This window comes from Halyomorpha halys, unplaced genomic scaffold, assembly GCF_000696795.3.
Source record: "Halyomorpha halys isolate HHAL.00 unplaced genomic scaffold, Hhal_1.1 Scaffold669.1, whole genome shotgun sequence".
NCBI classification, from domain to species: Eukaryota; Metazoa; Arthropoda; class Insecta; order Hemiptera; family Pentatomidae; genus Halyomorpha; species Halyomorpha halys.
Window position 1 is genome coordinate 387541 of NW_027107180.1, and position 18648 is coordinate 406188.

The window sequence follows — 18648 nt, forward strand, 5'->3', positions numbered from 1 at the left end:
ATTTTATTCATTCTTTAATAACATTAATGATTAACATTTAAAGAAAATATCATGTAAAAGGTAAGATCAGTAAAAAAAACAAACACATACATATCTATACACTGATTGCAAAGCTGTGATCTACGATTGTCATGAAAACTAGATTTAGTAATCGATTCAGTTAACTGAAATATATGTTTATGTTGAACAGTAAACAATTCCTCAAATATATATTTAAAAAATTTATAAACTAGGTTAATTCTGAGCGATAGTTATTTTTAGTAGTATATCCAGTTAAATAAAATAAATGAGATTTGAGGTTAAACAATGAGACATGTTACATTAAAACTAGTTTTACTACTGATTTTTATTGTGTAATTTATCAAACAAATGCTTTAATAGTGGTCAGGGACTAGCACATCTCAACTGAGACCAAAGGAAATAAAAATAAAATTATAATAGTTTTTAATTAAAGAGATCATTGGTTTAAAAAATACATATTAAACCCTGCCATAGTTATGGAACATATATCCATAAAAAATCACTTTATTTTCATCAAATTGAATATTTATGAATAAAACTAAATTACTTTTTCCAAACAAAATAATAAAAAAGAGATGCATATATTTTTATAAACATATAGGCTACATGTATGTACTATATATATAGCCTTTATTTTTACAGGTTTTATACATTAAAAAAAACATGTAATTACATTAAATATATGATTTGAACATTTAAAAAAATAAATTCTGTGTGTCATTAATCATTTCACTTTTTCTGTAACCTTAAACAGGCTCTCAAATTTAAATGCAATCATTTTTGTCATGAATCACAACCAAACCTTTCTTCAATGATGAAAAAATTATATTGTCTATATAAAAATGTATAGGTAAAATTTTCCTGAAACCCTTCAAAATCAAAATATATTGGCCTCAGGAAATCTGTAATTTTAAGATTAAGCTAGTGTTAAGGTTTGCAGAAGTTCTTTGGAATTTCTATGTAAAATATGAAATAACAAATGTATGCCTGAGAATAGGGGCTGATAATTTTAATTTTAAAAACATAAATCAAACAATTTTTCAAAAACCGAGGTAACTTTTAGATGTATTGTATAAAATGTTAGCAAATCTGTTGACTTGAAGGCTTGAGATTTATTCTTACAGATTATCAATGTGGCATAGACCAAACAAAGGTATATTAGATCTTTATACTAAGGCAAGCCCTCAAAAAGTGCTGAGCTAAATATTGAAATATTAAATATTTATATGCTGTTTATCAAATGTAAGCAAGCCTTTGATACGGGTTAACAGAATCCATTCCTTGAAAGTTTTAAATGCATCAGTAAAACTTGAATTTGATAAAATGGCAATGTTTCGAACTCAGACCAGTGTTTTCATTTGCAGTAACATAAGCAGAAAGATATGGTTTAGTTCTGGGGTGTGACAAGGTGATTCCATCTCCGTAATCTTTTTTTAATCTAAACGCATTGATCTAAATGCCACTTTGGCTAGCAGTTCATACCAGATTCTTAGTAATGCAGATGACAATATGAAGAGAAGTATTCATTAAGCTGAAGAATAAAATGTAGGGCTCAAGATAAACGAATCCAAAACAAAACACATTGTATTGCCAACTTCCAAAGAAAGAAGAAGTCCACAAAATTCTATATACCACAATAACATCTTTGAAGCTGTTAATCATTTCAAATACCTCGGAACTGAAAGTAAGATCAATGGTGAGGTCATAGAAATAATAAAGTGAACTTGACAAAGACTGCCCTTCAGACACACAAAATTAAAAATGTATAAATCACTTATTAGGCTTGCAGTTTGGTATGGTGCTGAAACATGACCAAATAAAAAAATCGACCAATAAGCTCTTAGAGTCATTAAATGAAAGGAAGATCATGTGACTCAGTTTGGACCAATCAGCAAACTAGGCACCAGGTGCATAAGGAATAACAGGAAATTGGATAAACTAAGAAAACATATAAGATTTATAAAACCCAGACGAATTAGCTGGCTTGGACAAGTTGAAAGGATGGAGAGAAGTTGGAGTAAATTGTTCAGGAGGCCGGCCAAATTATGCCTTGAACTTTACAAAAGAAAACATAAAAATTCTAATAAATAATATTAATAATGTGTTGAACATTCACGAATATGAAAAATTAATCATCCGATTAACTTGAAAAAATATCTTTATATTTGTAGAACAATATAATTCTTTAAAATAGAAGAAATGATAGATAAGACTGTTTTAGAGTAAGCAAAATTAATTTTTTTTTTTTGGTCCACTATGAGATTAATACAAATATCAAATTACATTAAATTGATACAATTTTAAAACAATGTTTTTAACATTAATAAAACATTTTATCAGTAATCGTTAAAAGTAATTAACATATTCAACAAGATATAAGTAGATTTAACAGAAAAAATGTAATTTCACAGATCAAATTATTAAAAAAAACAAATGAAGGTTCATCATCAATTCTTACACTCGACAACAACAACTTTTCATAAATAAGTGCATATTAATCCTAATTATCTAGTATTTACTACTTCTCATTCCTTAAACATTGTATAATGAAAATATACAATCAAATAATACAAAAAATAGCATGGAAACTGTTGTTACTTATGCTGGTATTACTCATAGAATTGTGGATACTACTAAATTCAAATTAAATATTTAATGAATCATGTTATTTCCAACATTTTCAAAATCATAAGTATCATTCTAAAATTCAAATAAAAAAACGAATTTTCAGTAACGTAAGTAAAATAAAACTTCATGAATAATGATTACAACATATATACTTATCACGTAATCTCTTTTTATCAGTTTTGAATAAAATAGAAAAAAATTACAAAAGGAAAATGACAATACGACTGCAATTTTCTGAAGAATATATTATTCCTAATTCAGATAGGAAAAAAATATAAATAAATGAAAGGAAACAAAAAAATCAAATTAAACATAATTTTTTTTTTATTTTATTAATCGTGTTATCATCAGTCATTGGGTCAAACTTATTTATACTTAAGCGCTCACAATTTGAGCTTTTATAAGTTCATAAATAATTTAACTTGATATTTATTTATAAAATTAAATGCATTTGAATTATCATATAGATTACATAGTGCATTATTTTTAAAAAGTGCAAAACTTACATTAATAGATCAAACAACATATTCAATAAATATTACAAATACTAATTAAAAAACAAAATTAAATTTATTTGAACAAGCATTTAACTACCTACTAGCATAAATATTGAATATCAAGTCTTTGACACATACATTACATAAAAATAACTTGGGAAGCACGTAAGTAGTCTAAACATGTAATACATACAAGTGTTATCAGAATGAATATAGAAATGAAAAAGAAATATATTCTTTTGTGCTTTATTTTTTAAATATTAATTTCACAGCACCTTATGGAAGATTCTTTGTGCAAATGGTCAACGAAGGAAGCATAAAAATCTTTTAAAATCATCTATAATATTTTACAAATGATATTTTAGAAAGACAAATTAGTAGTCAAAATAATAAAGTAAATATCCAGAAAATAATTTTTAGCAGCATTTTTCAAAGGAACAATTCCTTTAAAAAAATCAATGAAAAAACACCTATGTAGCTAAAACTCCTGCTATAACTTTACTAATTAAATTAAAGAACATTAATAACAACATTGCAAATTTAAATATATACAGGTGTTAATGTAAAATAAATCTTCATTAAAAAAATAAAAATCAGTTCAACGACATAAAAAATAAAACAAATAATTTGAAATAAATAACTTTTTATTTATAACACCTTATTCCAATTTGATTTGAAATGTTTTATACATTGAATAAATAATTTGAAGATTTAACTTGTAACCAAATCTTCCCTGCCTGAAATGAGATGATATCTTAATTCAAATAAACTTAATAAAATAAGGCGGGCATATAAATTTAATATTAAATTAATGACTAGATTAGTTCATGTATGCCTTTGAAACGCATGAAGATGCACCTTTTATTCATTGAATATACGAGTTTAATAGAAATTGCAAAATAAATAAGTTGTTATAAGTACTACATAAGGAAGCAAAAAAAGGAACCAATCTTAAGATCTCACCACTTTTTTCCTCCCCGAAAATGTCTTCTCAATATGATTTTGATTTTTAGAGTTGCCACTTTATAAAAGCATCAATGGGATGTGTTGTTAACGACAAAGTTACGACAATTTTTTTTTCAAAATGGCTTGTAGTTCTCAAGGAAAAATATGAAAATATCCAGGTGGACTTCATTCACACCCGTATTAAACCAATGTCACATTAAATGCAAGCAGTAATAAAACCCAGGAGATAATATGCCCTCTGTTTCAATTTAAATTTTTAAACAAACAAAAATAATTTTTATTTAAGTATTATTGTTATAGTTAAAATATTTTTATATGACTTGAATTTATCAATTGTGATATTGTAGAGATTGAGAATCAGATCATATACCAGAAGTTAGCTACTCCTTTTACCTCTTACTGTAGAACTGGTATCTCTAAAGGGCCTCAAGAGATTAATGTCACTCAGTTCATATCATATAAAACGTAATCGTAATCTCGTAAATATACATCGTTAAAATCATTTTCCACTAAGTTATGTCAATCTTGTTTTCATTTTAACAATAGAAGGACCCATCATTAAAGAACATCATAGTCCTAAAATTTAGTAATTGAGTTTCAATGATTTTTTTTTAAATTATACTTAGTATGAATAATATCTATTTTAGATTATGTATGATTGGGCAATATCATGTGAAAAAGATGAGGGAAGATCATATTCACCAATTGGATTAGTTGAAAGTTTTTCCTAATTCCTAAATATTAGTAATCTGCAAAAACAGTAGCAAAATAGAAACTCTCTTTCAACTAAATGTATGGTTCCTAACCACTGGTCTGCGAGTACGTTCTGGGAAGGTCCGAAAACATTTTATGAGCACTTATTGTCAGAAATGTTACCCTTTTCTGATGTTCGAGTGTTAGTCAAAAGGTACTAACAGCTAAATGCATCTTAAAATGCACTTTCAAGTAATTTAGGTTTCTAGGTAATTTCCTATTTGGGAGTGAGGGTAGTCCGCAGACTTGTATCAGTTGTGAACCACATGTACACCTGGTTTTGTGTTAAATAGCAGCCAAAGTAGAATAAGAAGTTTAATATAAATAATTATAAACTTTTATTCTAGTTTTTAGAATATTTAATCACACTGTTTCATGTAGTTAAAAAAAAAGTTCAGATCTAGTAGATATTGTCTGAACCAAAATGAAACTTTCTAATTGGGAGTCCAAAAAAAAAAAAAAAAAAACAGAAACAGTCACCAAGGAAGTCTGAACTTCAAATTTACATTTTAAGAAAAGAAAATTGAATATTACCAATTATTATAAATAAGTTTGATGAACGAAATACATTTGATAGTTTTTCAGATGCCCCCTTCCCTCCTGTTTAACCAATCAAGAGATTCACCTTAAATTCAGCTATGTTTTGACTAAATGCCAAATATAATACATTAACAGAAATCTTGAAGCCTCATTAAAAGTAAGGTTAATTATTTTTTTTTTTTTATGAAACCACTCAATGAAACATTTAACTAAAAACAACAAACATTTAAACTCTCATTTTATTGTCTATTCAGTTTGGTTTTATCTTCAGAAAAATGTCCAAAGCGTAAACAAACTATTTTTTTATTGTCCATTGGAAATTGAAAACAAATAAAATTTTAGCATGTAACTTATAATTATTAAGAAGTTATCATAAATATATTATTACAAACAACAAGGTTAAAAGTCAATAAAACTATAAATTAACCCACTTACTAAACCTCAGATTATAGCTTTATAAACGTATTAGAAAACATAAAAATACAATTTAACTTACAAGTTAATTTATAAAAAATTGAAATAGCCCAGTTCAAAAGAGAAATAAAAATTTACAACTTGTCCTTCATATATCAAATTTTCTTTCAATTCATAGAAAAATGCTTTTATTCTTTTCTTCTACCTGCCCATCCTCTCCCTCAAAGAAAAAAAAATCCATCGAGAAAACAAAAGAAAGATTATTAAGTAAGAAACACACAAAGCGAGTAGTAATAAATTACTTATAATTGCTAATTAATTTTCCTAATACATTTAAAATACGTGATCCTATTTTTAATGAGAGTTTAGCAAAATGTCTAATAAGAAAACATGCTAATTTGCTAATTAATTTTCCTAAGAAAACGATAGAAAAAAAAGTTTTTCAATAAAAATAATTAAAAAAAAATTATATGATATCCTGATAAAAAGCAGGCAAGTTAAATTAAAAACCGAAATAGGAACTTCCAACAATGGTACATAATAATTATCACAGAAATACTTTCTAAATACTAAAGATTAATTCAAGAAGCATATACTTTAATTTGTGCTTCCCTTATGAAAATCGCTTGGTCAAAACAGCATTAATAAAACTTAATAATGCTTCTTGCCACTGTAATGCAAAGTCTCAATCAATTAGTGTTTCCATAAAACCAAATTATTTCTATAAATTTCCAAAGTAAAAAACTTAACAAAAAAAAAAAACAGTAATGGTTTGAAATACTTTTAAATGCAAAAAAAATACCATAGGACAAAAAAAAAACATATTAGTAATTTTTTGAAGTCTATAAGATAAACTAATAATAAAAACAAATAAATCTTTTACATCTCCACAAGTTTAAAAGGCATCATGTGCTCTAACCTAAACTTAAGGTTTAACCATGTAGGCTGTTAACACCATTACTATTAGTAACCAACTTTGACAGCCTGTTGCGTAACTGAGCTTCACTCTGACCTAAGAATCTTGGAAGAACGAAGATCGTGAACAGTGCCAGGATATGCAACCAACAATACATATTCCTATCAAAAAAATTATGGGCGCAATTAGTATAATATATGCAAAAATCAAATTTTGATGTAATAAATACACTAAAAAAAGTTTTTAAAATATATAATTATATTTTACAAGAAATGTTTATAAATAGATTATGTACAAAAAAAATCTACAGCTAAGTTTATAAAAAAAAATGTAATTTTTTTCCTTATAATAATAAAATAAATAATGAATTTTAATGCAAGTGAGAAAAAATAATAAAAACAATTAGCTTTGGGTAAGGAACAAATGGGTATATAGGTCAGCTGATTATGCATCCTTCCTACAGAAATCAGAAGACCGAGTTCATGAGTTCAAAGCATGACTCGAGAAACACCATGGGCTATCATTTATATGACCCTTCTTTACATTTTAATATTTTTATTTAGTAGAATATTTCTTTTATTGTTTTCAGTACTAATAAATAAAATATTAATTACAGTATAACTTTGTAATGATTTAGAAAAGCTGAAGTCAAAGATTGTTAAGTGTGGTTTAAGCGACGATATGTTATTTCGATTGTAAGATGATTTTATAAAATATTTTGTCTAAAGCCAAAATATTTCCTACAAAATAGACAGAAGAAAAGATGAATAATAACTTTTCTCAGTTTATAAAAACAAACAAGGATTTAAAACTAGATAATATGAAGTTTTCTTTTTAAATGAATGGAATTCGAGCCAGAACTCACAATCAAAAATAAATATAATGAAAAAAATATGAATACTTTCTTTATTTTGAAAATTGAATGTTAACAGCACAAATTAGAAATAAATGGTGACCACCTTTATTCATTTATTTATTTATATTTTTAATTATACACCCAACCTGATCATTTCTGACAGACAGGGAGGTTAAACTATTCTACCTATTTCAACAAGGTCGAGTAAGGTGGAAAGGTCGGGTGATTATTCCATGAAACTGCGACAAAATAAAAGTCAACCCACCCAGGCCTGAATTAAACCGAGACCATTACAGACTCGAGGTTGCTGAGGTTTGGCCTCAGGATTCTTGGCTACAACTGCCTCTGAATGGCCACTACCTAGCAATGAGGGGCTGATTTACATAAATTAAATGACCAATAATATTAAATAAATTAATATTTGCAAAATATAATAAACTTACCAAAATATACGGATGCTTGCCCAAAACTCAAGCAGAACGAAACTAAAAGTGAGATAAGTCATGAGGATTCTGGTGAAAAGGCATGTCAAAACATCATAAAACTTCCTCATATTAGATGAAGTTTGAAAATGAGGTCTAACATATTTTCGAACCTAAAATAAAAAAGTCACAAAAAATCAAGTTTTCGGCAATTGTTAACTAAACCTAAGTAAAGTGTAGATGTAAATAAAACTATGACTCAATTGTCATCATTACAATTTTTAGTTATTAATGGTCTATTAATAAATAAATATATTCATAAAAAAATCTAGTTATAGTTTTAGTTAACCAATTTTCATACAACTCTACTATCAAATTAAAAAGAATGTTAATTTTAATGCTGGAAGATTATTGATGTAAAGATGAAAGGAATATGGTCCGGGTGCGGTCAAAAAAACTCAAATAGTAGAATTATACTATTTGAGTTTTTTTGACCGCACCTGGACCATATTCCTTTCAACGTTAATTTTAATATTTTATTTTATTTTGTTTTTAGATCATGTTTTTGAAGGAAGATAAAATTCATTACTTATATGACTGGGTTATCAGCTAAGGGGTAAAAACAACAATTTTTCAAACAAAATATTTGTTTTTTATTCACCTGATCCTCGACCAAATTTAGACAAATAAATAAACAAACAGAAAATGAATTTTATTCTCAGAAAGGGTCCCTTAAGAATAACATACTCAATACATAAACAAAAAACTAAACAAAAATTAATAAATTAATTTACACATTGTCTACAATATAAAATCTGTAAAAAAAATCTTACTCTCAATTAAAAATAAAAGAAGGATAAAGTAAAATAAAATGATCAATTGACATGTATGAAGACTTATTTATTTCTAATAATACTATAAAATGTCAAATATATAAATAAATTTGGTTTGACACGCCTAAACAGCAAAAAAAAAAATCATCTTTGCTAAATTATCACGAGTACCTCCTAAGCATCTGAACAACTTAGATATAATTAATCTTGTCCAATCAGAAGGTATACTGTGTCAATTATAATTATGAAAATAAAAAATTTTCTAATTGAATGATTTAACTTCAAAAACTAATAACATTATAATATTGATATTTTAGGGTTCCACTCCATCTTCAGAATTATATATACCATTTATATTATATTAAGTTCATATATCATATATCATTTAATCTTATTCCAATATTTTTACATCAAATACTGCAAATAATTGGGATGAATTAAATCATAAACATAAATCAATAAACTTTTCTGTCAAATTTAATTAATTTATTACTGAACTAATCATACTGGAACCCAGATCTTTCTCTACTGCAACAACCCAAGGTCTGTGAAGAACTGCAATGTGGGTATCAATTAGACTTTAATAAATAGTCTTACTATTTTTGAGTACCTTTCTAACTACCACCAGACAGAATCATCTTATCCTTCAGTTCTAGATGGTCAACTTACTTAATTTTTCCTCCTTCCTTGCCTATTAGTTTCAGTATGGCACCTCCACCAATATGAAGTCTTGATCTTAGAATTCAATCATCCATTTTTCCTTAGTTCTATTCCATTTTTCATTGGAAGTTAAAGTGATTAGCCCCACTGTTTCCTTTCAACCGTACACAACTGCTTTGTCATGTACGGGTATAGTTATGCTTTCTGACCTTCTAAGGGTAATTGCTCTCTATGATGAAACAGAACGTGGTATCAAATGCTCTGCAGGTTGTGACACTGTACTTATCAATTTCTGAAATACCACAAGGGGAGCATAGGGGAATCTTGTCTTTCCCAAAGTCATGGAGTTTAGCGTGGAATCCCCATGTTCTGTGAGGAATTGCGATATCCACTAGTCTCCTCTCACTTCTATGAATGATATCCAGTTGTTCCCTCCTACTTCTATGAAAGATATCCAGTAGTTCCCTCCCATTTCAAAGACTGAGTCCCCAACAGAAAAACAAAATTCCTTCTCAACATTTATTTATATTTGAATCATAATATTGTATAGAGCTCATTCTCATTAGAAACTATGAAAGTTTACTGCATAAAAGAAAACTTCAATGAGATTAATTCCATTATGCAAAAAATACAAACCATTCTAGATGCCACTGTAAACAGAGCACCAGTCGCAAATGTAAGATAATAGCCAGGATGAAAGCCATGCCAAAGAGCCGATAGAGTGAATGTCAGAAAAACACCATTCTCCTTCGATACTCTCTCATAGACAACCATACGAAGCCAAGAATTTGTTAGAATATTCCAACTCTGAATGCAGTCTCTCAGGCTCGAACCAAACTGAAACAAGGCCACAAAGAATTGTTAAAAACCTGTTTCACTACTACCCCACCCAAAAAAATTATCTTCAACTAATTGTTGTTGTTACATACAATTAGTATGATACTAAACAATTATTTATACTCTAATACTTTTGATAAGTTATGATATTCATTTAAGATATCTCCAGGTAACAATTAAAATCAACAACCTGGATATTTGTTAAGTCTCCTCAGAGTTGCCCACAGAGAAGAGGGTATAATGTAAAAAATAATAGTGATAAGTTCAAAATTTTAGAAGATTTATAACATTTCTTGATACTATGCTACAATCAAATATATTTGATAATAATAATGATTAAATAAACTACTGAGAACGAATGTTCTAAGAACTACTAAATGGAATTATCAATCTAATAAAAACGTAATCTTGAATGTAATGTTTAAAACATGATGACATCAGGAACAATTAAAAATAAGAATCTAGCAACAAAATAAGATTCTACAATCATTTTAATCATAAACTGTAAAATCTGGTGCAAACTTATCCCAAATTACTTAACATTAGATTCAAGAACATTTTATTCATAAATACATTGTTAATAGGAAGTGTATCTTCTATATAAAAAAAACCTAAATTATGATTTACATTAATCAGTTATTTTACCTCAAAACCCAAAATGTCAACATTTGATATCAAATCCCACTTTTGTTTTCCATCAGAAGTAAATCCATTGAAACCAAGACCAGAAATATTATTTATGGCATCTGCAAGAAGCCACGCATGATAATACTTATATCTAGCTGTAGTAGTTGCTACATACAGGTATGCCATTTGGTATATTATCCCACTTCGAAAAAATTCCTCATCTGTAAAAGAATATAAATATATTTTTTGTAATATTATAAAATTCAATTTCCTATTTTATTTATGATATATAATAAGAAAAATATAACTAACACAATATTTGGATACTAATAAAGTTTAATAATAAATATTAAAAATAAAATTTAATTCATGCTTAAAGCAAACAGAGTGCCTATTAATCAACCTTCACTAACCATTCTACTTTATGTTGAAATTAATCCTTGCTTGTTCCAAAACTAATACACCAAAGTAAATGATTACGAAAATTCACTGTTTAAGTCTTACATATAATAAATAAAGTGCCATTTTTGGTAAGTTAAAAAAACTGCTGTATAATCCCATGCGTATTCCAACTGCCAATACGAAATTACACTTTCATACAATTTTTCTATTTGTGAGTAGAGCCATCATAAACACACACACAAACCGTTTTGCGAGACTTGATTAGATCTAAAGGATCCTTAGAACGTGTATTTCCTTAAAAAACTCAGATTACAAAATATTTATCTTAACTATAGTCTTCATGAATAGGTAAATAAGAAAAAAGCAATAAGCAATAAATTTATTACTAATAAAACTGTTATGGTTTTCAAGCATCTGATGTATGGTGGTGAGAGAGGAAAGGAAAGTGGCTCTTCTTCACTTACAATAGTTCAGTGGAATTTAATATTTAGTATACACTTTTTTTACTTTCACTTATGCATATCTGGAATATATCCTATGGGGAAGCATTGAAATCTTGCGGAAAATTAATTCGAGTCTTTGACGGAAATAGACATTTGAGGAGGATTAATACAAAGGATTTGATAAAAAAAGAAACAGGAGTTCGAATTGGAAAAAGCCGAGACTGCTATCTCTTCTTATTGCAATAGCAAAGCCCTACACTGTTATCTTTTGTAAAACTGTTGAATTATTGGAATTATGATTAAAAAGAATTTATGAAAAGCATAAAAGTTCACATCTGCAAACTATCAACTGCCGGGTCAAGGAGTCAGATGATAATCAAAATAAATCGGACAGTGGAAATGAAATTTTTTTTATGACCATTAAGGGAATAATATTTTATATTAAAATAACATATAAGCCAATTTATAAAAAAAAAAAAAAATAAATAAATAAAATTTAGTTTGATTACTTTATACCAAAGCATAGACAAGGAGCAGCTAATAATTAAGTGTTGAAAGGAATATGGCCTTGAAAAGAAGGAGTAAGTATTCTGTGAATACAATTAAAGCCAGAAAAGGATTTCATATCATAGAACATACAAGGTAATTTAATTGTAGCAATTAAATAAGAATAAATTAATAAAATGTATTAATTTCTACAATAATTTTATTTTGTTTCATTAAAAAAAAAAAGGATTAAATGTATCAATTGAAGAAACATTCAAAAGTTGGAAATAAGCTAAGCTAAAAAAATTAAATTCCCCATTTCTATAACCTCAACCACAATCAATTGGATTTAATCAATATGAAACGCGCAACTATGAAACTAATAGCTAAAATTGTCATGGATACAATATTTATTTATCAATGATTCATTCGTGAATAAGGGTCGTATTCATGGCAATTTTAGCTATTAGTTTCAACTATAGCTAATTTTGGTCCGTCTCTGATTAAATGATATCATGTAAAAAATGTGACCATTTTTGTGGTTACCATAATACCATTGGCAGCTCTTCTGATAAAAAATAGACCACCAGAGATTTATTAAATCACCATGAACAAGATGAAAAGAACAGTAAGCTAAAGAATTAAATTTTCTTTTCAAAGCTTATTTTTGAAATCAGTAACTCATATAACTAATAAAAAAAAAACTATAAAATATACTAGCAAAAGTGAAATAAATACTTTACGACAACAATTATACTAATTTAAAAAAATAAATTAAATAAATAAAAAATTATACTTAAATGTGTACACATTTACAAAACATACCTTTGGCATGTTCTATAGGGAACTTCAAAACAGAAAATATAACCCCAAATGTTACACTGATGGCGATTTTTTTCAAAGCTGGATAAAATGGGTCAGGTTTAATATAACTATCTCTCTGACTTAAATCAGCATCCTGAAACGTAACAAAGAATTTAATAATCATAAATAGCTCTACATAGAGCCATAATAAAAAAATCAATAATTACCCAATACAAATATTATTAAAATAATTAATACAATTTATAGGCCACTAAATATTGTTAATAATTTAAAAATTCATACCAGCCAATCTTATACTTTGAAAACATAAAACAAATAAAATAAAATTATAAAGAGTCACGTCTTTTTATAATTGTATTTTTTTATTTTTTCTTCACGGAACGAAAGATTATTATTTTTTTAGTTCATAATTATTTTCACTTCCTTTCATACTCCTTCTCTCCTTCTTTATTTCTTGCCACCTCCTTTCTTTCTCATTCGAGATGATGAAAAACATTTCAAATCAACCATTTTTTGGAAAAAATCTCAGTTCTGGGATTTTCAAGATTCCTGAATCTGATGTCACATTCTAAATTTTTAAAATTAGATATCCTAGGCATGAAAACATGAAACCAGAATTTTTATAGAGAACATATATGTTTTCTGTATAAAAATGAAAAGCAATATTTTATTCAAAGTACAACCCATCGCTAGCAATACCATTACTATTCCATTTCTCTGACAATTCGCGGATGCAATACCAAAAAAATGTATCTCATCGACGAGCATTTCTTTCGTACCAGTTGAACAAGTGGTTTTTCAGTTCCCCTGCTGTACTTCATTCAGTACGTGTGGAACACATTTTCTGAACTACTGGATCTTTTGCCATGGCTTTTGAGTCTACAGATACGGTATCTCATGTCACATTCAATTGATTCGCAAGTTGTTATGTTGGAGTATTATACTTATCCAATAATGTTTGCTATAATTTTTCTTCAAACTTTTTATAGTCTTCCATTTTTCACACCAAAGCCACCATTAAACATTTTTTTTTTTTAAACTCTTTAGAACTCAGTAATTTACTAAAAGTTTTCTTTAATTTGTAAAAGAAAATCTATGCCGCCCAAAAATCATAGTTCCCAAGCACTAAATTCAGCATGTTCAATGCTATTAAAAACTATGCTGTTGAATAAAACTTGTATGAAAATATTTATCAGTAGTTAAAACAAAAAAAGTGGTACCAATGATACAATTTGACTGTAACAACATTGACAGCTATCATCATCTATGGGCTAATTTTGGTTACATATTTACAGGCCTGGTATTGAGCTTGAAAACTCCTGAGGAAATTTTGTGACCTAGAAAACAATTACAGGTTGGACATTTTTATGGACAGGAAGAGTCATATTAAAAAAATTATGCCTCTATTTTATTTATTTTTAAGGACTAATTTCATATTTACATATTCTATAGAAGACATGATTCAAAACTCCTTTATAGCGTTTCTTTTATACATTGACAATGTAAATATTGATATCAACATTGTAGATCTATTGATTTTGTTTATTCTTTAATTTTAAAATATTCTATAAAGAAGTAAATAATTTAACAAAAAATAAACATACAGCTAGTGTTGTACCAGGCTTTAGGAAATTTGCGCCAGTAATGAAATCCCTGTAATCCCTATAAAATACCACTGGTCCAGCCATTAATGTCTGAAAGTGGAATATGTAGCTCATGTAATCAAGAACTGTGGGAATATTCCTATAAAAAAAATAAATAAATAAATAAAAATGTATTTCCACATATACTCTAGTTTTGGGTGAAGTGATAGTTGTATAAATAAAGACTGAAACAACTTCACCAATGGTATACAGATATTCTTATTATTAGAACAAGAATCTTTTATGGACATAAAGTTTAAATAAATGTGATGAGAGTATCATTAGTGAGGTTGTTACAGCATTTATTTGCATTAATATAAATAAAATATAACATATTATATTATTAATGTCTTTTTAAAGCCATAAATGTAAGGATTTTTTTATATACTGTAGTTTATTTTCATATTTTATTAGCTATATCCCTAATCCGCAAGAAAAGTGACACAATTAAAAAATAATAAATTTTACCAAAAGAAAATGTGATAGGCAGATTGTAATAATTATCTATAATAACTATCTAAAAGTAAATAGGAAAATATTCTTAATTGAAACTCATACTTTTTTTTTTACAAGACATCCTACACCCATAGCTATCAGGTGAATTATCCTAGGTTGTTGGTATATCCTTCCAAAATGGGTGGAAATTTAATTTCCCAGCTAAAAATGTTAACCAGCATCCAATATAAAATATTAAGAGATAATCAGTTTAATTTTTATTTATTTTATTCTTTTTTTTTTTTTGAAAAGCAATACAGCGACAAAAATTAAATACTTCCTTACAATTATGAATAAAATTAGGTGTTACTTCTCTTACTTTTTAGATTATGTAACTATTTTATGAATTAATAACATACTTTATTGCATAGTACTTCTGGTTAGGTGTCAGATCATCCTTTGAAAATCCATCATGAATATTAAATGCTAAACTGGTGATTTTTTGAGTCATAACCATCAAAGGACCTTAAAATAGACAATAATATTTATAAAGACTAAATATATTAAGACAATATAAAGACAGTAAATCAAAACAAAGATATTGCGAATTGAATACAATTTCATTAAATATACCTGTTACATCCAAAGCATATGCTGCACCAGAGTAGAACAAACGATGCAAATGGATGCATGATAAATAACCGATGGCTACTACCATTGTCCATCTGAAACCAGAAGCATAAACGAATTAAAGAAACAAACCCAACAAATGAAACCAAAATCATTATAATCAAAATTAACAGAAAATTAAATTAAATAATTCTCACCTTTGGACAATTTTTGGGTTTAATATTCGAAGCAATAAATAACATATAAGTGGAAGTCCAACAAGATGAATAATTTGGCTATAATCAAAAGTAACAAACATATATATTAATTTTTATCTTATAAAGAATTTTATATGACAAAACAAATTTACAAAAAATTGCATTAAACCATAAAAAGTTTTATAAAGTAAAAATAAAGTTCAAAAAAATTTAAATAAAAATAATATGATTTTTATTCTATTATTAAAAAAAATCATTCCAGACAATTCATCCTAACCATCATTTTGTATGTAAGTTATATATATTTTCTCAGTTCAAAAATTCCTGTGAGATGGTTCTGAAATGATGCGTGCATTTATTTGTTTGTTTAACTGGTAAAAAGATTTTAATCGGACTCACAAAGTATCACAGCTTAAGTGATGATGATGAATACTAAGTTCAATTAAATTTCCTAAATAAATAATCTGGAGAAATTTTGTATTTTAATATTATCATTAATTGTAAAAAAGAACTAAAACTATCAACAATTCGAAAAAAAATAAGTAAGTAAGTGCAATAAATTATGTAATAAAAAAAAATTAGTAACTTACCAAAAACTTTAATAGATCAGGTATTTAAAAGATTAGATTTTGAGATTTTATCATTAAAAAAAAATGAATAACACAAGACTCTGTGCTACATGTCACAAGTTATCTTTAATCTTAATTGTTTCATTAGTCACTATATTCATTTATTTCAATGTCTGCTCTATTAAAGTTTACAGCACTTGATAACAATATTATATTTTTATTGGAGTCAATAGCAATCAAGGCTTCCTTTAAAACATTTTTTTTTTTTTATAAGCCTTTAGGGTTTTGGGGTCACAACCCTTTCTTCAGAAATTCATGTTTTAATTAAAATACTCAATCAACATATTAATAAAAAAAAAATTTATAAAATTAATTTAAATACTTATTCCTTACTTTAGTGTTTCTATTGTAATTTCCTTATCACTATAACACTATTGACACCTATAAAAATTAAATGCCAACTTCCTAAAGAGCGAAGGCATATCTAAATAGGTAACAAATACAAGTTAAATGGTTTCTGTTGCAATTTACTTACATCCCAAAGGCAAAATAGCCTAAAAATATGCCAACAATAAGTACAAAGGTTTGTCTAGCGGCTAACTTTGTAATTGAAGGGTGCAATACACTTTGCATTAAAGGAGCAAGAGCCAATGAGATAACTTGTGAAGCAACAAAATTTATCTGAAAATATACAAAGGCCACTATAGGTCATTTGAAACTAATAATGCCATTTATCTGTAGTCAACTAGTAAGCATTAAAATAAACAAATAATTCATATTGGCAACATATTTAAAAGAGTTCGGTAAAGTAAATAAATGAAACCAAAGATAATAACTTGTTGAGATAAATATTAATAAACAAACAGCCAACTGACCAGTCCTATACTAGGAGTGAGGTTAGCAACTCTAAATCAAGTAGATACTGTTGTGATTAAGATAAAAGATAACTCACATGATCCAATGGAATACCGGTGGACACAGAGATACCTTCCAAAAATGTGTTTCCTTTATATGACCCTCCCATTTTGATTTAATTCAGAAGAAAAAGCCGGAAGACAGTTGCTGGTTTCTCTCTCTCTTTGCGAAGCAGTATTAAATACGTTGCCTTATCGACACATCTGGACCAACATCAAACAAAATTGAAATGACGATATTCCACACGACACTTAAATAACCCACCTTCCGTCGCCTCCTGGGGCGGGTAACTGACAGTAGGAGGCTATTGGCAAGGTGCCCTAGGGGAGGGGGAGGTGGCGTGATGCCTTCAATGAAATCATCTAGTCCACGATCCACAGATGGCTCTAGCTAAGATGATTCAATGTGTTCATCTTTTGTAAACATTAAAATTATTCCTAAAAATTTATTTAGTAGTTACTTAAATCGCGAAATTCATTACACACAAAATGAATGAATTTCAAATTCAAATTTCCCGCTCTGGTATTTGGTATGCTGGATCTACACGTTTGCCATTTGCTACAAATCCAAGACTCGAACAAATGCTTTCTAAACATATGAGGTAACAAACGTCATACACCTACAATAGTGTGTTCTTACGCCTTTTGTGGTTATTACATTACTTTAATTTTAAAAATGAACAAAATAAATACAGACGAAATGAAACGAAATGTAAATAGGTAGTAGATGATTAAAAAAATCCTAGAAATAATACTACATAACCTAAAAATTCTTCTTTCATTCTAGATTTTGTATAGGTACTTGTAAATTTAATTAAAAGATATATATTTGAGCTTTGTAAAATCAAAAATAAACCATCTAAAGTTCATTCATCAGACAGGAATTAATAAAATATACAATCTTAAACTAGAGTTAATAATTGAATCTGAAGCTTGGGAAAATTCATTGATTAATGAAATACAAAGAGCACCAATATTTATTCGTTGGCAGTTCTAAAACAATTTTAACTTAATACAAACGTGTGAATGCAGCACAAGCGCCCTTTGATTTGTGCCAAAAACAGACAGTAAACGGGTCGGCCATTAATTGAGGTCAACTTGTACCAGCCAATCCAAATAACTAACCCTCACGTT

General features: G+C 27.6%; 1 protein-coding gene across 1 annotated transcript; it reads right to left on the reverse strand.

Moving 5' to 3' along the window:
* Nucleotides 1-1468: 1468 nt before the first annotated feature.
* oys (oysgedart) lies at nucleotides 1469-18064 on the reverse strand. The gene is made up of 12 exons (XM_014427757.3): nucleotides 17553-18064; nucleotides 17136-17281; nucleotides 16032-16109; nucleotides 15838-15929; nucleotides 15624-15729; nucleotides 14731-14869; nucleotides 13127-13259; nucleotides 10989-11191; nucleotides 10143-10343; nucleotides 8035-8186; nucleotides 6795-6896; nucleotides 1469-3883 (listed from the first exon to the last, which is right to left on the reverse strand). Exons 1-12 carry the CDS (start codon nucleotides 17622-17624, stop codon nucleotides 3805-3807), a joined length of 1503 nt encoding a protein of 500 aa, XP_014283243.1. The 5' UTR covers nucleotides 17625-18064; the 3' UTR covers nucleotides 1469-3804.
* Between the last annotated feature and the right edge of the window lie 584 nt (nucleotides 18065-18648).